This window comes from Dreissena polymorpha, chromosome 1 (genome assembly GCF_020536995.1).
Source record: "Dreissena polymorpha isolate Duluth1 chromosome 1, UMN_Dpol_1.0, whole genome shotgun sequence".
In the NCBI taxonomy this organism is placed as follows: Eukaryota; Metazoa; Mollusca; class Bivalvia; order Myida; family Dreissenidae; genus Dreissena; species Dreissena polymorpha.
Window position 1 is genome coordinate 154,675,361 of NC_068355.1, and position 20,324 is coordinate 154,695,684.

Here is a 20,324-nt window from a genome sequence, read left to right on the forward strand (position 1 = left end):
CTGACTGAACGGTACCTCTTCCACGAGGTTAGAAAATAAGCGACTTGCTTTCATGGCAGGAAAATATAACTCAATTTTCCAGTCGATAATAATACGCTGTTCATATGTACGCATATTTAATTTTCATTATATACCCGTATAAATATATATATATATATATATATATATATATATATATATATATATGTGTGTATTACAGAAAGACGAAAAGAAAAGTTAATTGAACAGCGGAAACTTTACGAATACGTACAGCGATAGGTGGGTCTGCCTTGCCAGCTGATCAAAGGAGGTGGCTCTCCACGGCAACGATTGGAAAGATTTAAATGACGTGAAAAAACATCTTTGGACTTATTTTTCCGGCACCATCAGACTTAACACGGTATATTACATGTTTGGATTCTTAGTGTTTATCTTTTATTGTGCAAATATCCTATGTCTGATCATTGCACTTTTATTCCAGAGTAGTTTTATTATTTATCGTAGTAAGCAAGTAGAATATTTTGATACAACTTTAAAATTCACTGAATGTTGGTAAAAAGGCGAATGTGTTATTTTAAGGTGGGACGACGATATCAAATTCGGAATGCAGCGTTTTGCTGGCAGAAACAAAGAAATGATCAGGCTGTGTACGAAAATACCTGAGAAATTTGCGGTAACAGCCGAAATGCTAAAACCCTTCTTACAAAATGATACCCTGCGATCGGAATTATCGAACAAGCGTTTTTTTGTAATAGATCATTCGATTCTGAACAAGTGTAAAAAGGGGAACGGAAGTGTAGTGTGCTCTCCCATAGCGTTGTTCTACAGACGAAACGATGACAAAATCGTTCCCATCGCCGTACAGCTGTTCCAGGATAACGCCGACGACAATCCCGTCTCCTTTCATTCTGACAGCAAATACACATGGATTCTCGCGAAGATGTGGTTCAATAACGCAGACGCATGCGTCCACCAATCGATCAGCCATCTTGGGTACACACACATCGTCATGGAGGGGTTTGCGGTATCTGTTCACCGACATCTGTCGCAGTCACACCCGATGTTTAAACTCATCGCACCGCACTTAATGTATATGATGACAATCAATGAGCTTGCTGTTGGGACTTTGCTCAAGAAAGGAGGCTTTATTGACACAGTAGTGTCTGTAGGTACAGAAGGAGCCTTTGAGTTACCGAACCAAATGGAAGCTCAACGTGGAAGGAACGCTCCCGGCCAACCTCAAAGAGAGGGGTGTAGACAGCCCAGAAGTAGTTTCCTACTACCCCTTCCGGGATGATACACTTCTGACGTACAACGCAATCCTGCAATACGTAACAGATTACGTGCTCCTATATTATCCATCCGACACCGTGTTGTCTCAAGACATTGAGCTACAGAGCTGGCTGGCAGAACTGGACAGACCCATAGCAAATGGTGGCCTCGGGGTCCTGGGTGTTGAAGGTGTCAACGGGACGTTTGCGTCACGTGACAAGTTGATTCAGGTCGTCACGAGCATCATTTACACGTGCAGTGCGGGTCACTCGGGTGTGAACTTCAAGCAGTATGATGAGTACGCCTTTATGATTAACTACCCATCAAAACTACGAGGAAATCCGCCTAGCGACAAAAGAAGTCATTCTGAACGCGACGTGCTGCAAGCCATTCAAGATCGCTCTTACCAGTACAAACTTCTGACGATAGCAAAAATTATCAGCGAGCATTCTTTCGGGAAACCGTTGGGAAACTTTGAAAAAGATTACGTCTGCGAGCAGAAAGCATTGGAAATTGTGAACAAGTTTCGAGAAGAGCTAAAAAAGATCAATGCAACCACCCAAGAAAGGAACAGAAAAAGACCAATCCGCTACGAGTGCATGCTTCCAAGCTTAATACCAAATTCTATCAGCATCTAAGAAAAACACGGTAATGTATTGAACATCGAATTACAGTAGCCTTATTTTCTACTCGTTCTATGGTCAGCGAATGATTGATTCAGGACAAATTTAAATATGTCTTGTGTTTTTTAACCACATCCCAAGATAACAATGCGTTATAGTTCTTCTGATGTATACGGTTATTTCCGGTACATGTTTTATGAATACGCTTTTTTTCTGGACGTGTTTTATACATTCATACAAAATATTTATTAATACATGTTACAGATATGTGTTAACATGTTGATTTTAATTTAGATGGAATGCAGATTTTTTTCGTTGCAGCAGAGCGGACTGGTTAAAATATATTGCAATTTGCCTCAAAATCAATCGGTATGCGGATAGTAAGAAAAATAAGTTTATTATATTCATAAATTAACAATTACTTTTCTTTAAACCTATTTGTTTTAGCTCGATTGCATATGAAGCCCTCGACGTAAAGAAACCACCACGAGTCCGTTCCCTTTCACCAGTATTTTACGTATTCGAAATATCATTAAAAAAACCTGTTAGGACCGAACCCGTGACATTCCGGTCGCAAGGCGGACACCAATATTCACCACACAAATGCGGCTGTAAAATATATCCAAAACAATAACAAACCATACTTGAATAATCTGCACTCAACAGAAAGGAAACATCATTCTGGTCGTTTGCATTTTGTTAAATGTAACATTAAAATCATGTTTAATTTGAGAAGTAACAAATAAAAAGTTTTGAATAAACTATTAAACATGTCAATAATGTAGCAACATTTATGTTTTTTTTGTTTCATTGTGATTGTTGGTGTGTATAGGGAGGGGGTATTTTCGTGATGTTTGGTGTATTTGCGGCCTGTAATTATAATGTGTGTTTATGTTTTATTTTGTCATTTGCATGTTCTATTTCTATTTATTGCATGATTTTTTCTCTTGAATATTATTTAAGAATGTTTAAATTGTCATACCGTTTGTAACAAGAATGCTTACTATTTTTGTAATGTTAATGTCCATTACACGTTTTGATCCATAAATCGTAATTTAGTTGATTTTTTTGTATTTTTAAATACTGTTGGGTCAAGATCGGTCTTTTGAGACTACAATGCCCGACTATGTACACTGAAAATTATTCATGGTGTTTGTTGAAATTGCATGTGTTAAAAGAATCAAACAAGGTTTTCTCCAAAACAACCGAATAAGACCACCAGGATGCTTGCGTGTGATCATTAACTACAACCGTTTATTTTCCTGTATTTGATTTAACGTACATTAACATTATGATAAATATAATACTCTTTTCTGTTTTGATATCAATAATCAGAATAATAATTATGTATTAGTTATATTCGTGTTAGTTGTTATAACATATTGATGTTTATGTTGACTTTCTACTCAGGTGGTGTTTTCATTAAAAAGATATGTTTAACTTTATAATAAATCGTTGTAGTACTAGAAAAATACGGAAATTGTATTGATGGATTTAAAAAACATTTGAAACGAAACCTAACAATGCTTGAATAATATGCACTTAATGGGTAGGCCAATTCTTTTTGTTGATGCCCGAGTCAAATTAAGTAAGTTTTACGCTGCTTGATGCGTAATTTGATGTAAAATAAAAGTTTTACATTTGTTAAGTAGTTTATTGCAGTTTAACCCTGTTATGCCTAGCGTCTAGAAAAAAGGCCTTGGCAAACAGCGTAGACCCAGATGAGGCGCCGCATGATGCGGCGTCTCATCAGGGTCTGTGCGGTTTGCTTAAAGGAATTTCTTAAAGAAATATTCTAAATATAAAAATAAGTATACTAGAAATCCCTAAATTTGGAAATAAATTGATCCTATTTAGAAGGATGGGAAAGTCCACTAGGCATAAATGGGTTAAATGGTTTTCTGAAAATGTACGGTGTCTTGAAGCGTGATTTTTTTGTTTTAGTTTAGTTTGTTTTGGGATTTGTAATGGTTATTTTATTCAACATGTTTCTTTGGTTGAATTAGTTTGGTTATTATGTTTATATCTGTGCGAGTGTTTATGGATTTGAATAAATGCTTGTTTTCCTTATTAATGATTATTAAAGCCTTTTTGAATCTTTAGAAAACGATTTGTTTAAGCATCTTTGTAATGTGAAAGTCTTACACCAATTAAAAGCCATGATTCGTCATATATTATGATATCTTATACTCTAGTTTATGCTTTATCAAGTAGATACATTGTAAAGTAATATATGAACATACATGTTCACCACTCACTTACAATACCAGTGTACTATCAATACTTTAGATATTCACGCAAATAATCTTGAGGAAAATAAAAGCTAACCACCAAAATAATTGTAAGTGTTATTTCATTGATACGTGTGTTTGTTAAAAATCGGTGGAGATACAATATAGTCAAAGACTGCTAAAAAGTGGTCTTTTGAGACTGTCATTACGATCATCCGTGCACGGTGAGACTATTTTTATGCAGAAATCGCGTCATTAAATTAAAACCTGAAATTGTTCTGCTCATACAAACCTAAATAAATGAGAGAATGTTAGCCGTCGATAATTACGTACAATGTTTTATTGTATTTCATTCGTTTTGAAGTTTATTGAAATGTTTACATAGAAATACATCATACAATAATATTCATAAAACGTGTACAGGCACAATAGCAATTATTCAAAATTCATTAAAGCATACTACAAATTTCAAATACAAACGCAAAATGCGTAACCTGACAAGGAATAACGTTGCATTGCTTATAATCCCCAAACAATGACCTGTCTAAATGGACCACAAATCGTATTAACCAATTATTTGTGTACGTAAACTGATTCAATCGACCATAAGTAACTTAATGAATGAAATACAATTTAGTCCATTCTTTTAAACACAGTACAAATTCATGCCTACTAGCCTTCATCTGCAAAGTTCAGGTCAATTGTCTTATTTGATGACTTTATTAAATTGTACGGATTTAACCTAAGGTTTTCCGATGATAACAAATTAAATTCTGACGCTGTTACTTCTATTGAAATGACCACCATTCCGATTCCTGAAGTATAATGTGTAACTGCGAAAAGTGTGCGCAGCAAATTAATTTATTGTAAAATTCATGCTGGATATGTATAGGATCTAGCACGAGTTGTTATACCATATTTTATGAAACGAGTTCAGGAATTTTGTTAGTAAGCGAGCCTTTAGAATAACCGGGGATATTGCCTTGCTTTCCAAAGACTTTGTTCGAGTTTCAAAACTTCAATGCATACAATATTCTTCATTTGAGTGTGAAGAGTTTAAAAATTCATACAAATACCTTCATTTTCGATATTACTGGCATCTAAAGACCGCCATATTCTGTAAAGCATCCAGTAGCACAGGCTATGTTCGCAAACGAATTTCCCGGGTTTCTAACACTTTCATCAAAAGGTCTGAGCATGTACAGTCCACTCTCGTTATCTCGACATCGGATATCTCGATACTCTCGATATGTCGGAGTTCGATGTCCCAACTTTTTTCCTTCTTTTTCAATATAAATAAACATCGAATATCTCGATATTCGTTATGTCGAATAATTCGATATCTCGATATAAAAGTTTGTCCCGAGTCCCGATTTTGCATGTATTTACTGTGGTTTATCTCGAAGTGCGAATAAATGTTCCAGTGTCGGCAAAAGGTGAGAAAAAAAATCTTTGATACTTCACCGTCCCGCTTCGCCCGGCTGCTCCCGATACTGTGCGGTAGAAAATTGCTCTGTTAATTATATCAATGATCACACGTGTGTAATGTCGTTAGCCATTTACACTTGAGGAAGGCCTGTCACTTTAATTGTCACTTTAACACCAATTTACTGCAATTAATATACAGCCTGCCGAAAGGCCGAAAGACTAATTGTTATTACAAACAAAATTCCAAAATGCATGGAGTTATATTTTTGCGTATATAAATCGTCGCAAATGTGCAGAATGTTGTTCTATCATTGAACTCCAACAGTCATTATCATAGCTACCTTGAAAGAATATTTTGAGTTGGCGGTCGAGAAATTCAGAGAAGGACCCGGTATCCAATCCCGGGGGATATCTTGATCGGCAGAGAGGGGGACTGATTCTGTACTAATAATCGATTGATATTTGCATTTCAAACTGCAAAATGTACATTTACAGCTCAGTATTCCGCAACGTGATTTACGCATGTTCAGATGGAAATCCCTCGCCTTGATTGGACGTCAATTGAATCATAACTTTAAATAGCAACATTACCGGATGTTTACTCGACAGAAAAATTATAAACGCATGTGTTCATGCAATTCTGTAATACTTAAAACGTCATTTAAAGCATTTAAATAGCGTATATATCGGGTAATATATAGGGAAGTAGATAGTATTATGCCACACGGTGACGGCTTTAGTGTGACTACTTAGCAGGTATTAAGATGTTAAAAACAAGGTCAATTTTCGTCTCATTTTTTTCTTTGAAAACGCCTAATCGGATATCTGGATTTTTTTTCTTGTTCCCGCCTACTTCGAGATAACGAGAGTGGACTGTAGTTATCGTGGGTGATTTTAACCAACATGTTGACTTTTGATCTGACAATTATCCTAAACGGTTCTTACGCTGCCTTGACTTACCTGAACTTTAACGACGCGTTAAAGCACCAACATACTTGAAAACGGATCTTTCTGAAACGAGTTCGCTCATCGAACAGTTGACAAATGTAAATGAAATTTGTTTGACTTAAATATTAGGTAAAAAAACATACCCCTCGTATGATTTGCAAACGGCACGTTCGATGGCAATTTAATTATTTGAAAATGTTAAACAGTATGGACTTTCAAATTAAATAATACATTTGAATGATTACACTTTAATTACAAAGTAGACTTACAAACGTGTTTAAAATAACTACTTTCGATATATTTTAATAGCAAAACGTGATTACTCTCAACACAAAATACACGATGCAAAGAGTAATACATAAAAACTTTAAGATATAACTGCTCAATTGATAAGTAAAAAGTTTCATAGCGTTATGTTGTTGCTAGGACGCCTATTTATTAATTCATATTGAATACAATAGATGTATAATAAATTTCACTCATTGTCCCAGCCCATTTTTAACGAACTACGTTTCTAATATAGAAAAACGGATTTCAAGACTGCCGTTTAATTCGATACATTAAGGGATGGTATTAAAAGTATGGTCTCTGATATATGATATACCAATCTGAACTATCTGCGAATACAAATGACTCAATGATCGGTAAAATAACCATTTACCACTTAGATACGTATTTTTACGCACGTGTTGTGTCTTAGAAAGTTAAATTTAATTTAAGACCTTTCGTAATACATTCAAGTTTTAAAGGCTTCATTTCCAACCCTTAGATACTGATGGGCAGCAAACAGAATAAACTCTGATCAGACTGCGAGAAACTCCCAGGCTGTGGCTGTTCTTGTTTTATGCTAGTTGCACACAGCAATTTTCAATTTGCCTTTGAGTGGGAAAGTTTTTTAATAATTTGAAAACATAATGTTTGTGATAACGGTAACGCTTATTGCATAATAAGTGAATGATAAATAGAACATCCACATTGTAAAATGTGATTAATGTGAGTCAAAAATTACTTAAATAAAATATCATTTCTATATACAGATTTTATAAGTATGAAGGGTGACTTAAACTTAATTATTACAAGAGCTTCAGGTAACATGGTTAATTGCGAAAATTCGCATATAAAATACGAAACAAGATGTTGCGGTTCAATAAACAAATATGCCTATGATGAAAGGTTTTTCAATACTGATTCACTTGCCGATTTGAATTTGTCTAAGTCCAAAAGTAAATACATGTTAAGATCAACATATGGTCAGTTGATGTGCATTTTCTGAGTGTTGAATCACTGGATCAAAGCTTTTTATTATTTAGTTTGATGTATAACCTCATCAACTTTAAGAAAGCTTGCGACGGCGCAAGACCTGTTCGCCTATGTCAGGGTTTAAAAGAATTTAGTATTGACGAACGACTGATGCAAGTCAACCTAGAACTCTACGAAAAAGCAAGCAGTGGCAGTATATTTCAATTGAGGGAAGGCTGACTTATCCAGGACATCAGGAAGCGTCCGTCAGGATTGTTTGCTCTGCATCTTTGTTCTTGAGAATATAATGCATACACCTCAATCTGCATCCCTGGCAGACTCATCTTCAAATTGAGATTCGCATTAAATACCTTACTAATAGATTCTATGGAAGAGCAAGACCATTCGGGATGAAAGTCAGCACGATGAAGGCGAAGATATGGGTGAACAACATGAACAACAGCAGTGCATACATCACCATGCACGCGAAAAGCTAGAAGAAATTAACAGCTGCAAGTTTTTAGTCCTGTACCTGGTATGTGGACCCGTTTGCAAAATGTAGTTGAGGGCGTTTCTCAGTGGAATTGAGTTTATGGGTTAGTAGACATGCACAAAAACCGAGGTGCTTGTCTGGCATCATGCCACGTTTTTGCTATAATCGATTCAAAGAAGGCCGCCATTGACATAATACAATTTGTACTTTTTTTAACCGTAACAACAAAATACATTTATAATAAATATATATACTGACTAAATATAGTGTTTAGGATCAATTTATGTTGTCAATGTATCTTTTCAAAGTCAGTATGACCTTGAAACGGCATGTACAAGGTCATTTTGTCTTTAATGCCGCTCAGTCCTTTGATTCTCAGATTCGTTGATTTGCTGAATTGACAGCTCCAATTTTACTAAAATGTTACGCTTGTTTATGCAGTTTTAAATTGTCAAATGTTTTTTTGCATATGGTATATGTATTAAAATCTATAAAAATATGCAATAAAACCATTCTTCTTTATAGATTATCATTTAATTTCATGCTCATTAACGCATTTTGATTGCAAACATTGATCCGATCATATTATTTACAAACGCGGAAAAGTCACGGTAATGCGAAATGCGAGTCTGTTAACCACTGCATGCTGGCTGTTATTTTGATAAACTTTGGTTTATTTAGTTTGTTCTCATGTTTGATTAATTGGCTTTGTTGCTCTGATGCTAGTGAAAAATGTTTACATTTCTACAGCCTCTGTTTATCAGAGAAAATGTCAACGCAGTATCTCTTTTTGAAATAATACAGACAATACAGACATCAGATTTTCTAGCAATTTTCATTATTTAGGAACAGTTGATTTTAGACATTGAATACAGAAAGAACTTAGAAATTAGAATTATATGCTATAGTAATCACAGTTTTATTTGGATTATATTGTTAATCACGTGTGAAATAAAAACAATTAAAATACTATTATAATAAAGGAAGAATAACGAGAACATTTGTCAAATCAGTCTATGCAAGGTTTTAAGAGCTAGTGTATTTGTGGACACTATTAACTAACTCAGCAGTTGGTTACTATGGAATCTAAATTATCTTCTCCAAAAAGCACAAGTTTGGTCCCCTTGGTGGCAGAGGAAGACGGGCTGCATCCCAGTTTACGCATCATCTGCCAGGAAGATAACAAATTACCTCTTACCAGTGAAGAAACGGGGCGTGCGAGGGTAAAGAGAGCTGCTGCACTAAGGAATGATATTGTCACAAAGCGCATCAAACGTTTGGATGACAAGACGGATGATCAAAATGGTATGTTTTCTTACCACAATACCAATAAGTGTTATAAGTCGTACACACATTCTGGCAAGCTGAAGGCTATTGAGGAAAAAATATCGGAAGAACCAATGGAGTGTGAGACAGACAATGGGGCGTCTACAAGTGTTGGTTTCAGAAAATCCCTTCGCCGTAGCATTTTACCATGTCCACCCCCTAGCTGTCCGAAAGATCCCAGAACTTTGCTTTGTGTAATATGTGGTAATGTAGAACACAAGAGGAACCGGGACAAATACAGAATCTGCGAGTATGGTAGTGCTGAGAAATTCGTCAACGCTGCAATATACTTCCAGGATGAAGTTTTCACAAGAGTGGCGGATCGTCTGAGCAACAACCACGAGGAATGTATAAAGTCAGTCATCTCTGCAGACTTATACTGCCACAACACATGTCTTCAGAGCTACCTACGAAAATTTGACCGTAACATTAAATCTACTGATCATATCAAACCGGATATTAACAACATCAAGCGTGTACTCTTCAATCGCACCCTGCCTTATATTGACAATCTTCTGGCAAAGGGTGAATGTTGCACTATGAGTGATATTGTAGAGTTTGCATAAAGTTTGTTAGAAGAAGGTGAAGTGCTTACAAGTACATTCCTTAACCGTGATATGAAGCAGCTGATTATCAGTCACTATGGACATTCGGTCACACTATCGCCCAATAGTCGAGTCAACGAATCTGACATCATTTTTTCATCTTATATAAGCGCTGCTGACATAGTGATCAAACTTAAGAATCAGGACATTATGCAGGAAGCTGGTACCCAGTTAAGAAAAGTTCTCAAGGACGTTGATTTTGGCCTACAAGATAGTTTTTGCGACAGAACTGACCTCAAGTCTTCATGGGAAAGAACAAGAATTCCAGGACCGCTTCTCACGTTTTTGTCAGCTCTTTTTAAGGTCCCTAAGTACAAGCTTTTTCAAAGCAGTGCGCATGACATTGAGAAGCTTCTACAGCCTCTTGAAGATGAGGTACATGAGGTACATGAGGAGGCAGAGGAACAGTTATTACACTGTCCTTTACCAACACAGGCAGATCCTTCTCCACAAGAACAAACAGAAACCTGGTTGAAAGACCATAAGAGTACACAGCTACACTGCCTATTCCAGATGCTTGTGTACATCAGTCATAGTGGCTTGACGCGAACACCATTGCATATGATGCTTGGTCACGCAAATTATGAAAGAGATCGCAGCAGGAGCCTTCTCACTGCTTTCAACAGAATTGGTGCATGTTCAAGTTATCAAACCATTAGATCTGCCCGCAGTCTTCTTGCTAGCTATGCCGTGAAATGCTCAGAAGATGGAGAAACCCCAATACCCAGTACTTTCACCAACGAGGACTACATTATGGCTGGAATGGACAACTCGGACTATGCTGACAAATCATCAATATCTGGTACCGAAGGTTCACATTATGCTGCCCTAGTGATATTTCAAGATGCCACAGTGAAAAGGCCTCTTTCCAAACCCCCAGTGTCCAATACAGGAATAAACCGTGCACATCCAATTCTGAAGACAAAGCTACCATGTCAAGAGGTACCTCCCCATATCAAACCAATAGTTAGACCAGCCTTATCACAAGATATGTTGCTGCATCCTGAAACTAAGCAGGCTACGTTGCTCGATACACAAACTGCCCGGAATGTAGCCACAAAGCGTGAATTTACTATAAGTGTTCTGCGCAATGGTTCAGAAATAGAAAATCCTCATGTCTGGGCCGCCGTTCATACGCTTGTTTCTTCTGCTGTGGTGCCGATGATGCGTGTTGGCTTCCTACCTGTTATACCAAGACCCATCACTGAGCGTGCTACAGTCAGACATTGCCTCACTTGTTTTCAGAGTGTGCGAAGACAGTTAAATCAGGAATCGCTGGCAATATGGTGGGATGAGGTTGTTTTCGCTCTTGCGGCAGACATTTACCTACACGAGACGAACAAGTTCAGCGACCTCTTTCTTTGTATTGGCCCTTTCCATTGGATCCGTGTTCTGCTTAGATGTCAGGGCAAGTTTCTGCGAGGCTCTGGCCTAGATGATGCATTGATCGAATGTGGGGTGTTTGGACCAGGTGTGATAGAGACAGTGTTGAACGGCAGTCATTATGTACGGGCCCTCACTGGTATGCTGATGGTGGAGGACGTAATTCATAAACTGGAGTGGCAAGCTTTTTGGAAACATAAGGGCAAGGCTTCATACCCAGTCCTGGAGCAGATGAAGGAACTGCAAAACATGTTTGTTGCCAATGAACGCTGTCCAGAGCAGTTTGAGGTTATTAACGGGCAGATGGAACAGTTGCATCAAGACTTTCTTGAGTTTCAGAAAGAATGTGAGGCTAAGTCTGAGCTTTGCCAATTCTTTGGTGTTTGGTTGCAGTTAGTGTCCATCGTCAAAAATGCGGTAGTCTCTGACAGAGAAGGAAACTGGAATCTGCATGTAGCTACCATTGAAGATTCCATGCAAATATTTGCTTAATATGACTGCATTAACTACTTGCGTTACGGTTCATGGTACCTAGAACAAATAAAGGTAATGGAGTTCACACATCCTGAGCTTTATCGGCGCTTTTCCATTGGTCAATGGGTTGTTCGAGACCGCCCAGGCTGGTTTTGCAGTGTTGCAGGTGATATGAAGGTTGAGCAGACTATTCAGAGAGTATCGAAGGGTCCAGGAGGTCACTATGTTGTAGGAGAGACACGCAATGCTGGTGCAGTAGCAGAATTTGAGCTTTTGTTCCATGAGATAAGGTCCATCACCAGCCTCCTCAATCTTCTAACCACCAACAAGCCGATGGATCACACAGAATGTCATCTTCAGCATTTGCTGAGCGCCACTCGTCGTCACTCGTTCAACCACAATGTAGAAATGTTGTTGGACTATGTGCTCGAACGTCAGAACCCATACATAGTGACGGTCAGTGTTCCAGTTCCACTTCACAATTTACTGACAAAACTGGCTGTTGACAAAGAGGTTGCTGTACGGCTTCTCAAATGTATTGAAAATGGTGAACGTGTTTACCGCGCATACAGGCAGGAGAGAATAGTTGAGAAAGCCAAAAAAATCAGTTCCACCATTTCAAAGAGAAAGCTTCCCAAGTTCACTGACCATCTTAAACAGTCATTTTTGACATCGAAAGCTATTCTTTAGGAACGGAAAGCCCCGTCATCCAAAGATATGGCAGATGCACAGAGGAGCATGGACATTGCAAAGGAACGAGGCATGTCCCTCAAGCAGATATTATGTCATGATTTGATTTCTTCATCTCCATTATTTGATGGTGACCTCCCAGCCCATGTTAATAAATCAAAACTTAATGGGGAGATTGAATCTAGACTGGACCTCAGTAAATGGAGTCGGGAATCTCTTCTTCCCACTCATGTCATCGTGGACTTCATGTCTAAGATGCGACAGATGCCTCTTGAAAAAATTTCCACTTTGGGTGGTGCAATCAATGCTGTCATCAACTCTGCGTCAAGCATATGTGAGGGGCCAGAGTGCATTCATCTTGTACTAGACTCATACATTGAAATGTCTTTAAAGGAAGGTGAACGGCTGCGGCGCGGAGACGAAGCAACAGGTATTGCAATTATTGACATGAGCAGAGACACACCAATCCCACAACAACTTAATAAATTCTGGGCATCCGAGGAAAATAAGCGTAATCTTCAACTATTGGTAAGGGATATAGTGTGAAATGACGTCTTTGCCAACCCTATCATTGCAAGCTCACTTGTCTCTGACAATAAAGCTCTTCCAGCAATTAAGTTTGGTAGTGAAGACATTCCTGAACTGTTAAACTGGATTAAGGAGGCCGATGCCAGGGTAGTGGCTCATGTTGAGTGGGCTGCTCGTGTCAAACAGTGTCAAAGAGTTGTTGTGATGTCAAACGACACCGACAGCTTTGCATTATTGCTTCACTTCACTCCATATTTCCAGCTGGACACTCGGTATGAAAGAAATCTGGCAGCAGTATGGTACTGGTGAGAAGCGTCGAATGCTTCCGTTGCATCAGGCAATTTCTCGGCTTGGGACACCGCTGGCAAAGACAATGATAAAGGCTCACATATTGACAGGCGACGACTGCATGAGTAAAGTGGGAACCAAGCATGCAGCTGTGACCTCTGACTCGGTACAGTTTTTAATGAATTTTGGAGAGACAGAAACCTTGTCAGAGCAGGATGAAGCATTAGCAGAAAAGTATCTGGTACGCGTCTGGGCAGGGGCCAGATCGACGACAACTGCGGAAACATTTGACCATCTACGACTAGAGAACTATACTAGTGCTAGTGCTGGACTTGATTGCCTACCTCCTACAAGCAGTGTAATCAAAGGACACATTCGTAGAGGAGCCTTTCTAATACATAGGGCATGTAAACTGCTTATAAATACTGATGGTCCCGAGACACGGCTGGCACCAGTTACACATGGTGGATGGGAGGAGCACCTTGGCATGCTGTTGCCCACAAAGTGCCTGAAGCCTTTACCACGGAGCTTGCTGATATTTTGCAAGTGTACAGGGAAGTGCGATACTCGACGTTGTCCGTGCCGTGCTGCTGGGGTGCTTTGTATCACATTTTGTCATGGTAAGGGGACAATTCACCTTGTGAAAACCTGACTTGAAATGACTTACTTTGGAACTGTATGTAATCTATGTGAAACTAAGTATTTTTAAACCTATAAAAATGAGAATGATTTCATGTTGATGAGTTGTGTGCTTTTTGCTATAATGCCATATGGAATAAGGTGTAAGCCCGTTAGCCTGTCCCTAGGACTGGGGATGACTCAGTGATTACCCAGCCAACACATGACATTGGTTCACAACATGTGTAAATTATCTAAATCTGCCAATATTACGTAAAACGTGCACAACACTATTGTAATTGAATTAATAACGTCAAAATTTGTCACATTAAAGTTTATACACTGGCTTTTACAGTCCAAGGTCAACTCAATGTCGTTTAAATATCATATGACCTTGTACTTGACCTTTCCGTATCAATTACTCTCCATATTTAACAAGACCTCTCATTACCGAGTTCTTACCAAACAAAAACATAATTTAGAGGTAAAACATTTGATTTTACTCCAAAAGGCAATATTTTTTTCTTTGTCAAATGGCCGTCGGCGGCCATATTGGATTTTGGTATTTTGAGGCTCCTGGCAGTGTGACGGACAAGCACCTCGGTGATTTATCATGTATAGGGACTAATTAACTAACATCAAGTGAGAAAATCTCTCAACCCAATTTTGCAAACGGGACTTCAGATCTAGTCCTGCACTATTTAGGGAGCAACTCAAACCTAGTACCAGTACCGCTGAGGTCCGGATAAAAATTGTTATGTTGACCGCAGAAACTGCAAAACCGACAGGTTGCTAGAAAGCAGCTCCATCTGTTCCAAACCAAGAAGATGCTGTACAATTCCCTTGCAGCCTCTATTTAATTGTACGGCTACGGGACCTGGACGCTTCATGTGAACACAGAACGCAGGATAAAGACGTTTGAACACAAGTTTCTCAGAAGACTGCGCCGCATATGCTACATGGAGCACACGACCAACTAAAACGTCCGGAACATGACAGCAGCAGTGTTTGGCCCACACGAGCCATTCCCCTGACAATCGTCAAATGACAACAGCTGGCTTGGTTTGGACTGCCGACAGACACGACTTTCTGTGAAAGAGTGAGCTCCAGGGAACGTTAGGAGATCGCCGTCGAGGCCTTCAAACGAAAAGCTGGGTGGACGTTGTGAAAAAGTAGACGTTCCTCCACGTTAATGAGCTAATCTCGGTAGCCAACTTCAGACCTTACTTGCCAAGAATCTCTTTGTCGTCGTCACTCATTTCTTACCCAACGACCGGACCGGTCAAGGCAATAATGATGAAGATGATGTTGCAACGAAGTCTCAATTTGGGTTGACCGATATACGTTCTGAATAAGTAAAAAGGTAGGTTCATGTCCAACTCAAATCAAATTAGGTGAGGTGTTTGTTTTAAGTTTCAAAGACATCATAGTGCGAGTACAAAGGCGTTTTAGGAGGCGGCATCCATGTTGAATGAAGCACCTTATTATGGGTTAACAAAGAATACGGACTTTCTTAATTAGTCCAAAAGACGGTCAGTGTCAAGGTCAGGTATTTTGCTGTTCTTAGAGTGTTTGCATATGTAACCTCTTTGCAAGTATCAAGGCAGTCGGACCTTCTGAAATATAAAATGGGATTACAGGCATTATTATTTTTGTGTAGTTGCTGTTTTGCTTTCTTCATTTAGGATAATATAATATGCTGACATTACGATTGCTTAAAATACATAAATTTTAAGCTCGAAGTTATTGATTTGTGCATCGTTTTATATATGATTTATATTACCGACAAAACCTGTTTGGTTTGCTTTCTTGAAACCTACAGGGTTGTTTATTTATTGATATAAAAATACAACAAGATAAGTATTGATGCAAAGCATCAAAGGGCGTCGGGAATTTCAGTGTAAAAGGCACTCAATGAAGTTACATGGAACGATTTTTTTTCTACTGTAAATATTAATATATTGGCCGATTATTTTAAACAACAGAAAAAGATACTGGTATAACCATTATCTATGATTTTTGTTATAACCCCCAAATAACCATTATCTATGATGTTGTGTTATAACCCCCAACTAACCGTTATCTATGATTTTGTGCTGTAACCCCCAAATGTCCCATAGTTCATTTTATTAACATTGGTTTCCTTTTTTTACTGGCATCCGTGTGCAATTTTCATTAATGGAACAGAACTGTGTGGGTTTTAAAAAATCTGCTTCATCTCACAAAATGCGCATTGATAATGTCACCTAAAAAAGTCCATACCAATGGGTCCATACCACCTGAATAGTAATACGTGTCGCGCTTCGCGCTGTATATGTGGTTCTTAAAAAAACTCCGAAGAGTGCTTGACTCTAGGGAAACGGGTTGTTGGGACACAGCTCATCCTTGATAAGCGGCTGTTTCCTTTATCACAACTCATTGTTAAAATCAATAATACGTGTCGCGTTTTGCGCTCTATATGTGGTAGGGATAGTACTAAGGGTCTATGATAGACAACCATAAACAACAACAAAAATACATGCAAAATAGATGTGTTGTTTGCATTTATTTGTTGATATAAAAACACGTGTATTTTTAATATATAGAATATCAGGTAAGTATTGATTATAGATCAGGTTTATCATGGGAGGCTTTGAAAACAAAAAGCACGAGCCTTGGCGAGTGCTTTTTCCTTTTCGTGCCGAGCATGATAAACCTGATCTATAATCAACACTAACCTATTATTCTATTTATCCAACTTTTTATTCAGTAAACCTTTTTATTTAAATATCACTTAATAAACAGATGCAGCAATTGCGAAAGCTTTAACTTCCATTTTATTGTCCAATTCGATACTGACAGATTTGAGCCAAACACAGTGTTGAAAGCCACACTTTAAGTTTTTTACTTAAATTTTGTATGAATGGTTTTATTGATAAAATTGAAAGCATGATAGTAGTGGGGAATGCATAAACGAATTTACATAGTGTTTAGCGAACGACCTTCAATATTTGTGCTCCCTACAAGCTTTGTGAATAGCAAAACCGCAAATTGAATAAACTTTTCACTGATGAAGAATATAACAGCTGTTATGATACAAAAACGTATGTTTAGTTTTTATTACACAAGCGTATATAAGTTTTCATTGAAAGACACTGCACAGTTTATGTGTTTCGCACTTTAATGCTATCGTAATTTCATATTTTGCTAAAATTTTCATATCTTATTTCATCCATAAAATTCTTTGTATACGGTTTATGTTAGAAAATGAGTTAATTTGATAACATGTAAGAATAGTTTAAATATAAACTTAAATAGAAGATATGTGGGTTACGGCACACTTTTTATTGTTCTCAATTTGCAAGGTTTAATAAATTACTGTGATAAAGATGAATAAACATAATAATTGCCCTGTAAGACTATAAGCTCACGTAAGCTCAACATTCCTATGTTGTGACTGGAATGTGGTACATTGACTAATTTCAAAGGAAGTAGAGAAAACTATTATTTTAAATAATTGGTATTTATAATAGAAGTTCGTATTGTTAAGTTTCTGTTCATATTTAAGGATACAATTTGATGTCAACAATCTATGAAACTTAACAACAAATGGATTAGTGTAATAAATACATTTAATGTATTTGTGTCGTGGTAAACGTTAGCATGGACAAACAGAAAATGTAATTCGTCCTCTATGTCCAGTTGATATACTTGTAACATAAATATTGCTGTAAAAAAGAACAGGCATGTCTAACTAACTGGAATTATAAAAGATTGACGATTTGTTATAACAATTCAATACATGTTCAATTCAATGTATTATTAGAGTCTCATTCGCAATACATATACAATTAAAATACATGTAAAAGCACAGTTTCATATTTGCGACCAATCATAATATGATTCATAAGAGACTATTTAATTACATACTTATAAACATTAACAATTATTGACTAACAAATGAATTCCACATCGTTAAAACTTACTTCTATTAAAATAAGTTATTGTAGCTTTGTATTGCTCGTTATATATGTACATGGGTCAAGTCTATAATCGACTATTATATAAAGCCATCAAAGAAGTAAAGTTTTTAAAAATTCACAAGACGTCCGACCTCTATTCAAAAAAGAAAAGTTTATACTTCATGCATGCCCATTCAACAAACTTAAAGCAAAGTCGCGCAAAAAACCTTACTTTCGATCTCTTGTAGGAAAATAGTTTCAATTTAGAATTTCAAACAAAAACTTTAAATCCGTAAAGTATGTGTTCCCCTTACTGTTTCAATTTTCAATGAGACGATAGGTTTCGAAATAATTTGTGTTCTATTGAGTATATTGTTATTGCAATTGTTTAACAATTAAAATAACAAAATAGGTTTACTTTAAAAGTTCTACATAATCTACATACAAACACAGTCGTATGCTCTTTATCTTTTTTTTTAACTTGTTATTAATTCCGCATTATTTAATTAAATTAATGGTGTTGTTTTTCACTCAGTTTGTTTTTTTCATTTTCTTACATTGGTCCTATTAACGTTGTAAACAAATATGAAGAACGTATCATGCCTTTAGCTAACCGGGTTAAAAGTAGTATTTGGAAGAGATGTAATGGAAAATACATTTTTCTCATGTCGATATTGTGCCTAATATAAGACATAAACCCTTATTTAAATATGAATTCTTGGTATTGAGATTTCCTTTGTTGCATGATATTTTACTACGGCCTACATTTTGGAGACATCCTCCTGATATAATTACATTCCACGAACAGCGCTAGTAAATTAAAACTAAGGTCATACATTCGATATGTTTTCGCATATTTAAGACTTATGAAGTTAAAGGTAGTTTATTTTAAACGAATTGTTTCTTGTTATTGTGGACTACGTAATTTTACGTAATCACATTCCACGAACAGCTCTCAAACTTTTATCTGACCGAATTCAGTTTTTACAATAATAAAAAATACTGATGTAATAAGTAAAACCGGTTGTAACAAGACAAAGAATACGCATGGTCATGTAAACATATTTTGAGAAATTTGATCATACCAGTTTTACAAGTGAATAGTATTGCCGTATATGGTGCGTTTTTCTACAATATATTATTTACAATTTACTATGTAATTTTACGAATTGGGGTTGTGAAAGGTTTGATGGGTTGCTTGAATCAGTTTTTATGGAAGATTGAAATAAATAGCCCAAAGCGCCAAGTTTCACGACACTCTCTAATGCACGTTTTTAAGCTGTTGGCATTTACTCAGTTTTGCTTTTGTATTATTTACTGTGAATTTTACCTCAACCATCGGTAAAAATCAAAGACGAATAAGTTCACAATGTATACCAAGTTGCAACAAAGTGACTTGAATACGTATTTATGTATAACTAGATAATGGACGAACTGACAAACATGAATAACAGATGGAGGGCACATTTTAAGTCGTCCACGATAAACAAATTACAAAAAAAGAATATACAACGTGTGTGGTATTTAGGATTGAGTGTTTTGGTAAATAGGCCTGTCTCAGATTTCACCTTGCGAACTGATTTTGTTACGCAACATGACTCAGATTCAAACACAAGTTTCACAAGCACATGTGGGCTCTAGAGTGATAACAAGTGTAATCCAATTAAAATCGCAATCTTATGAAATATTTGTAATATTTAAATTTTCACTTTAACTTATTTAACAATTTTAATTAATCATAATTAATAAAGTTTTAATTAATTTCAATTAACAAAATTTTAAAATAATTATTGCATATTGTTTAAAATAACTAATGCATATTGTTTAAAATAACTATTGCATATTGTTTAGAATAACTATTGTACATTGTTAGAAATACTTAAGGAATTGCGCAGTTCATAAGCCCAGTTTTCACAAAACCACACCGGAATACTTTTTGTGCCAGGTGAGCTACAAACTCTATCATATTGATGTACTATAAGAAAACAGCTTACTAAGCTAACAAAGAATAGCACATTCCAATCTAAATTGTTTACCAAATCAAGAACGCAAACGTAAGCAATAGAAACTTCTGGAAAGTTCCATGACCAAGGGTTAACAACTTTGACCCGAACAAATATAAAAAGTAGGTGAATCAGCGTACCACGTGAGACCACATAGGATCACGTGAGAAACGTATTAGGAAAAGCCTGATCAGGTTTCAGAAAGTTGCATCTGGAAGAATATTTAAGAAAACACTGCGGGGGACTCACCACAGT

General features: G+C 36.9%; 1 protein-coding gene across 1 annotated transcript; it reads left to right on the forward strand.

Moving 5' to 3' along the window:
• The first annotated feature begins 664 nt into the window (after window positions 1-664).
• Window positions 665-1,889, forward strand: LOC127859244 (polyunsaturated fatty acid lipoxygenase ALOX8-like). The gene is given in 2 exon segments (XM_052396535.1): window positions 665-1,168; window positions 1,170-1,889. Coding segments are annotated over 2 exon segments (1,224 nt in total).
• The last annotated feature ends 18,435 nt before the right edge of the window (window positions 1,890-20,324 follow it).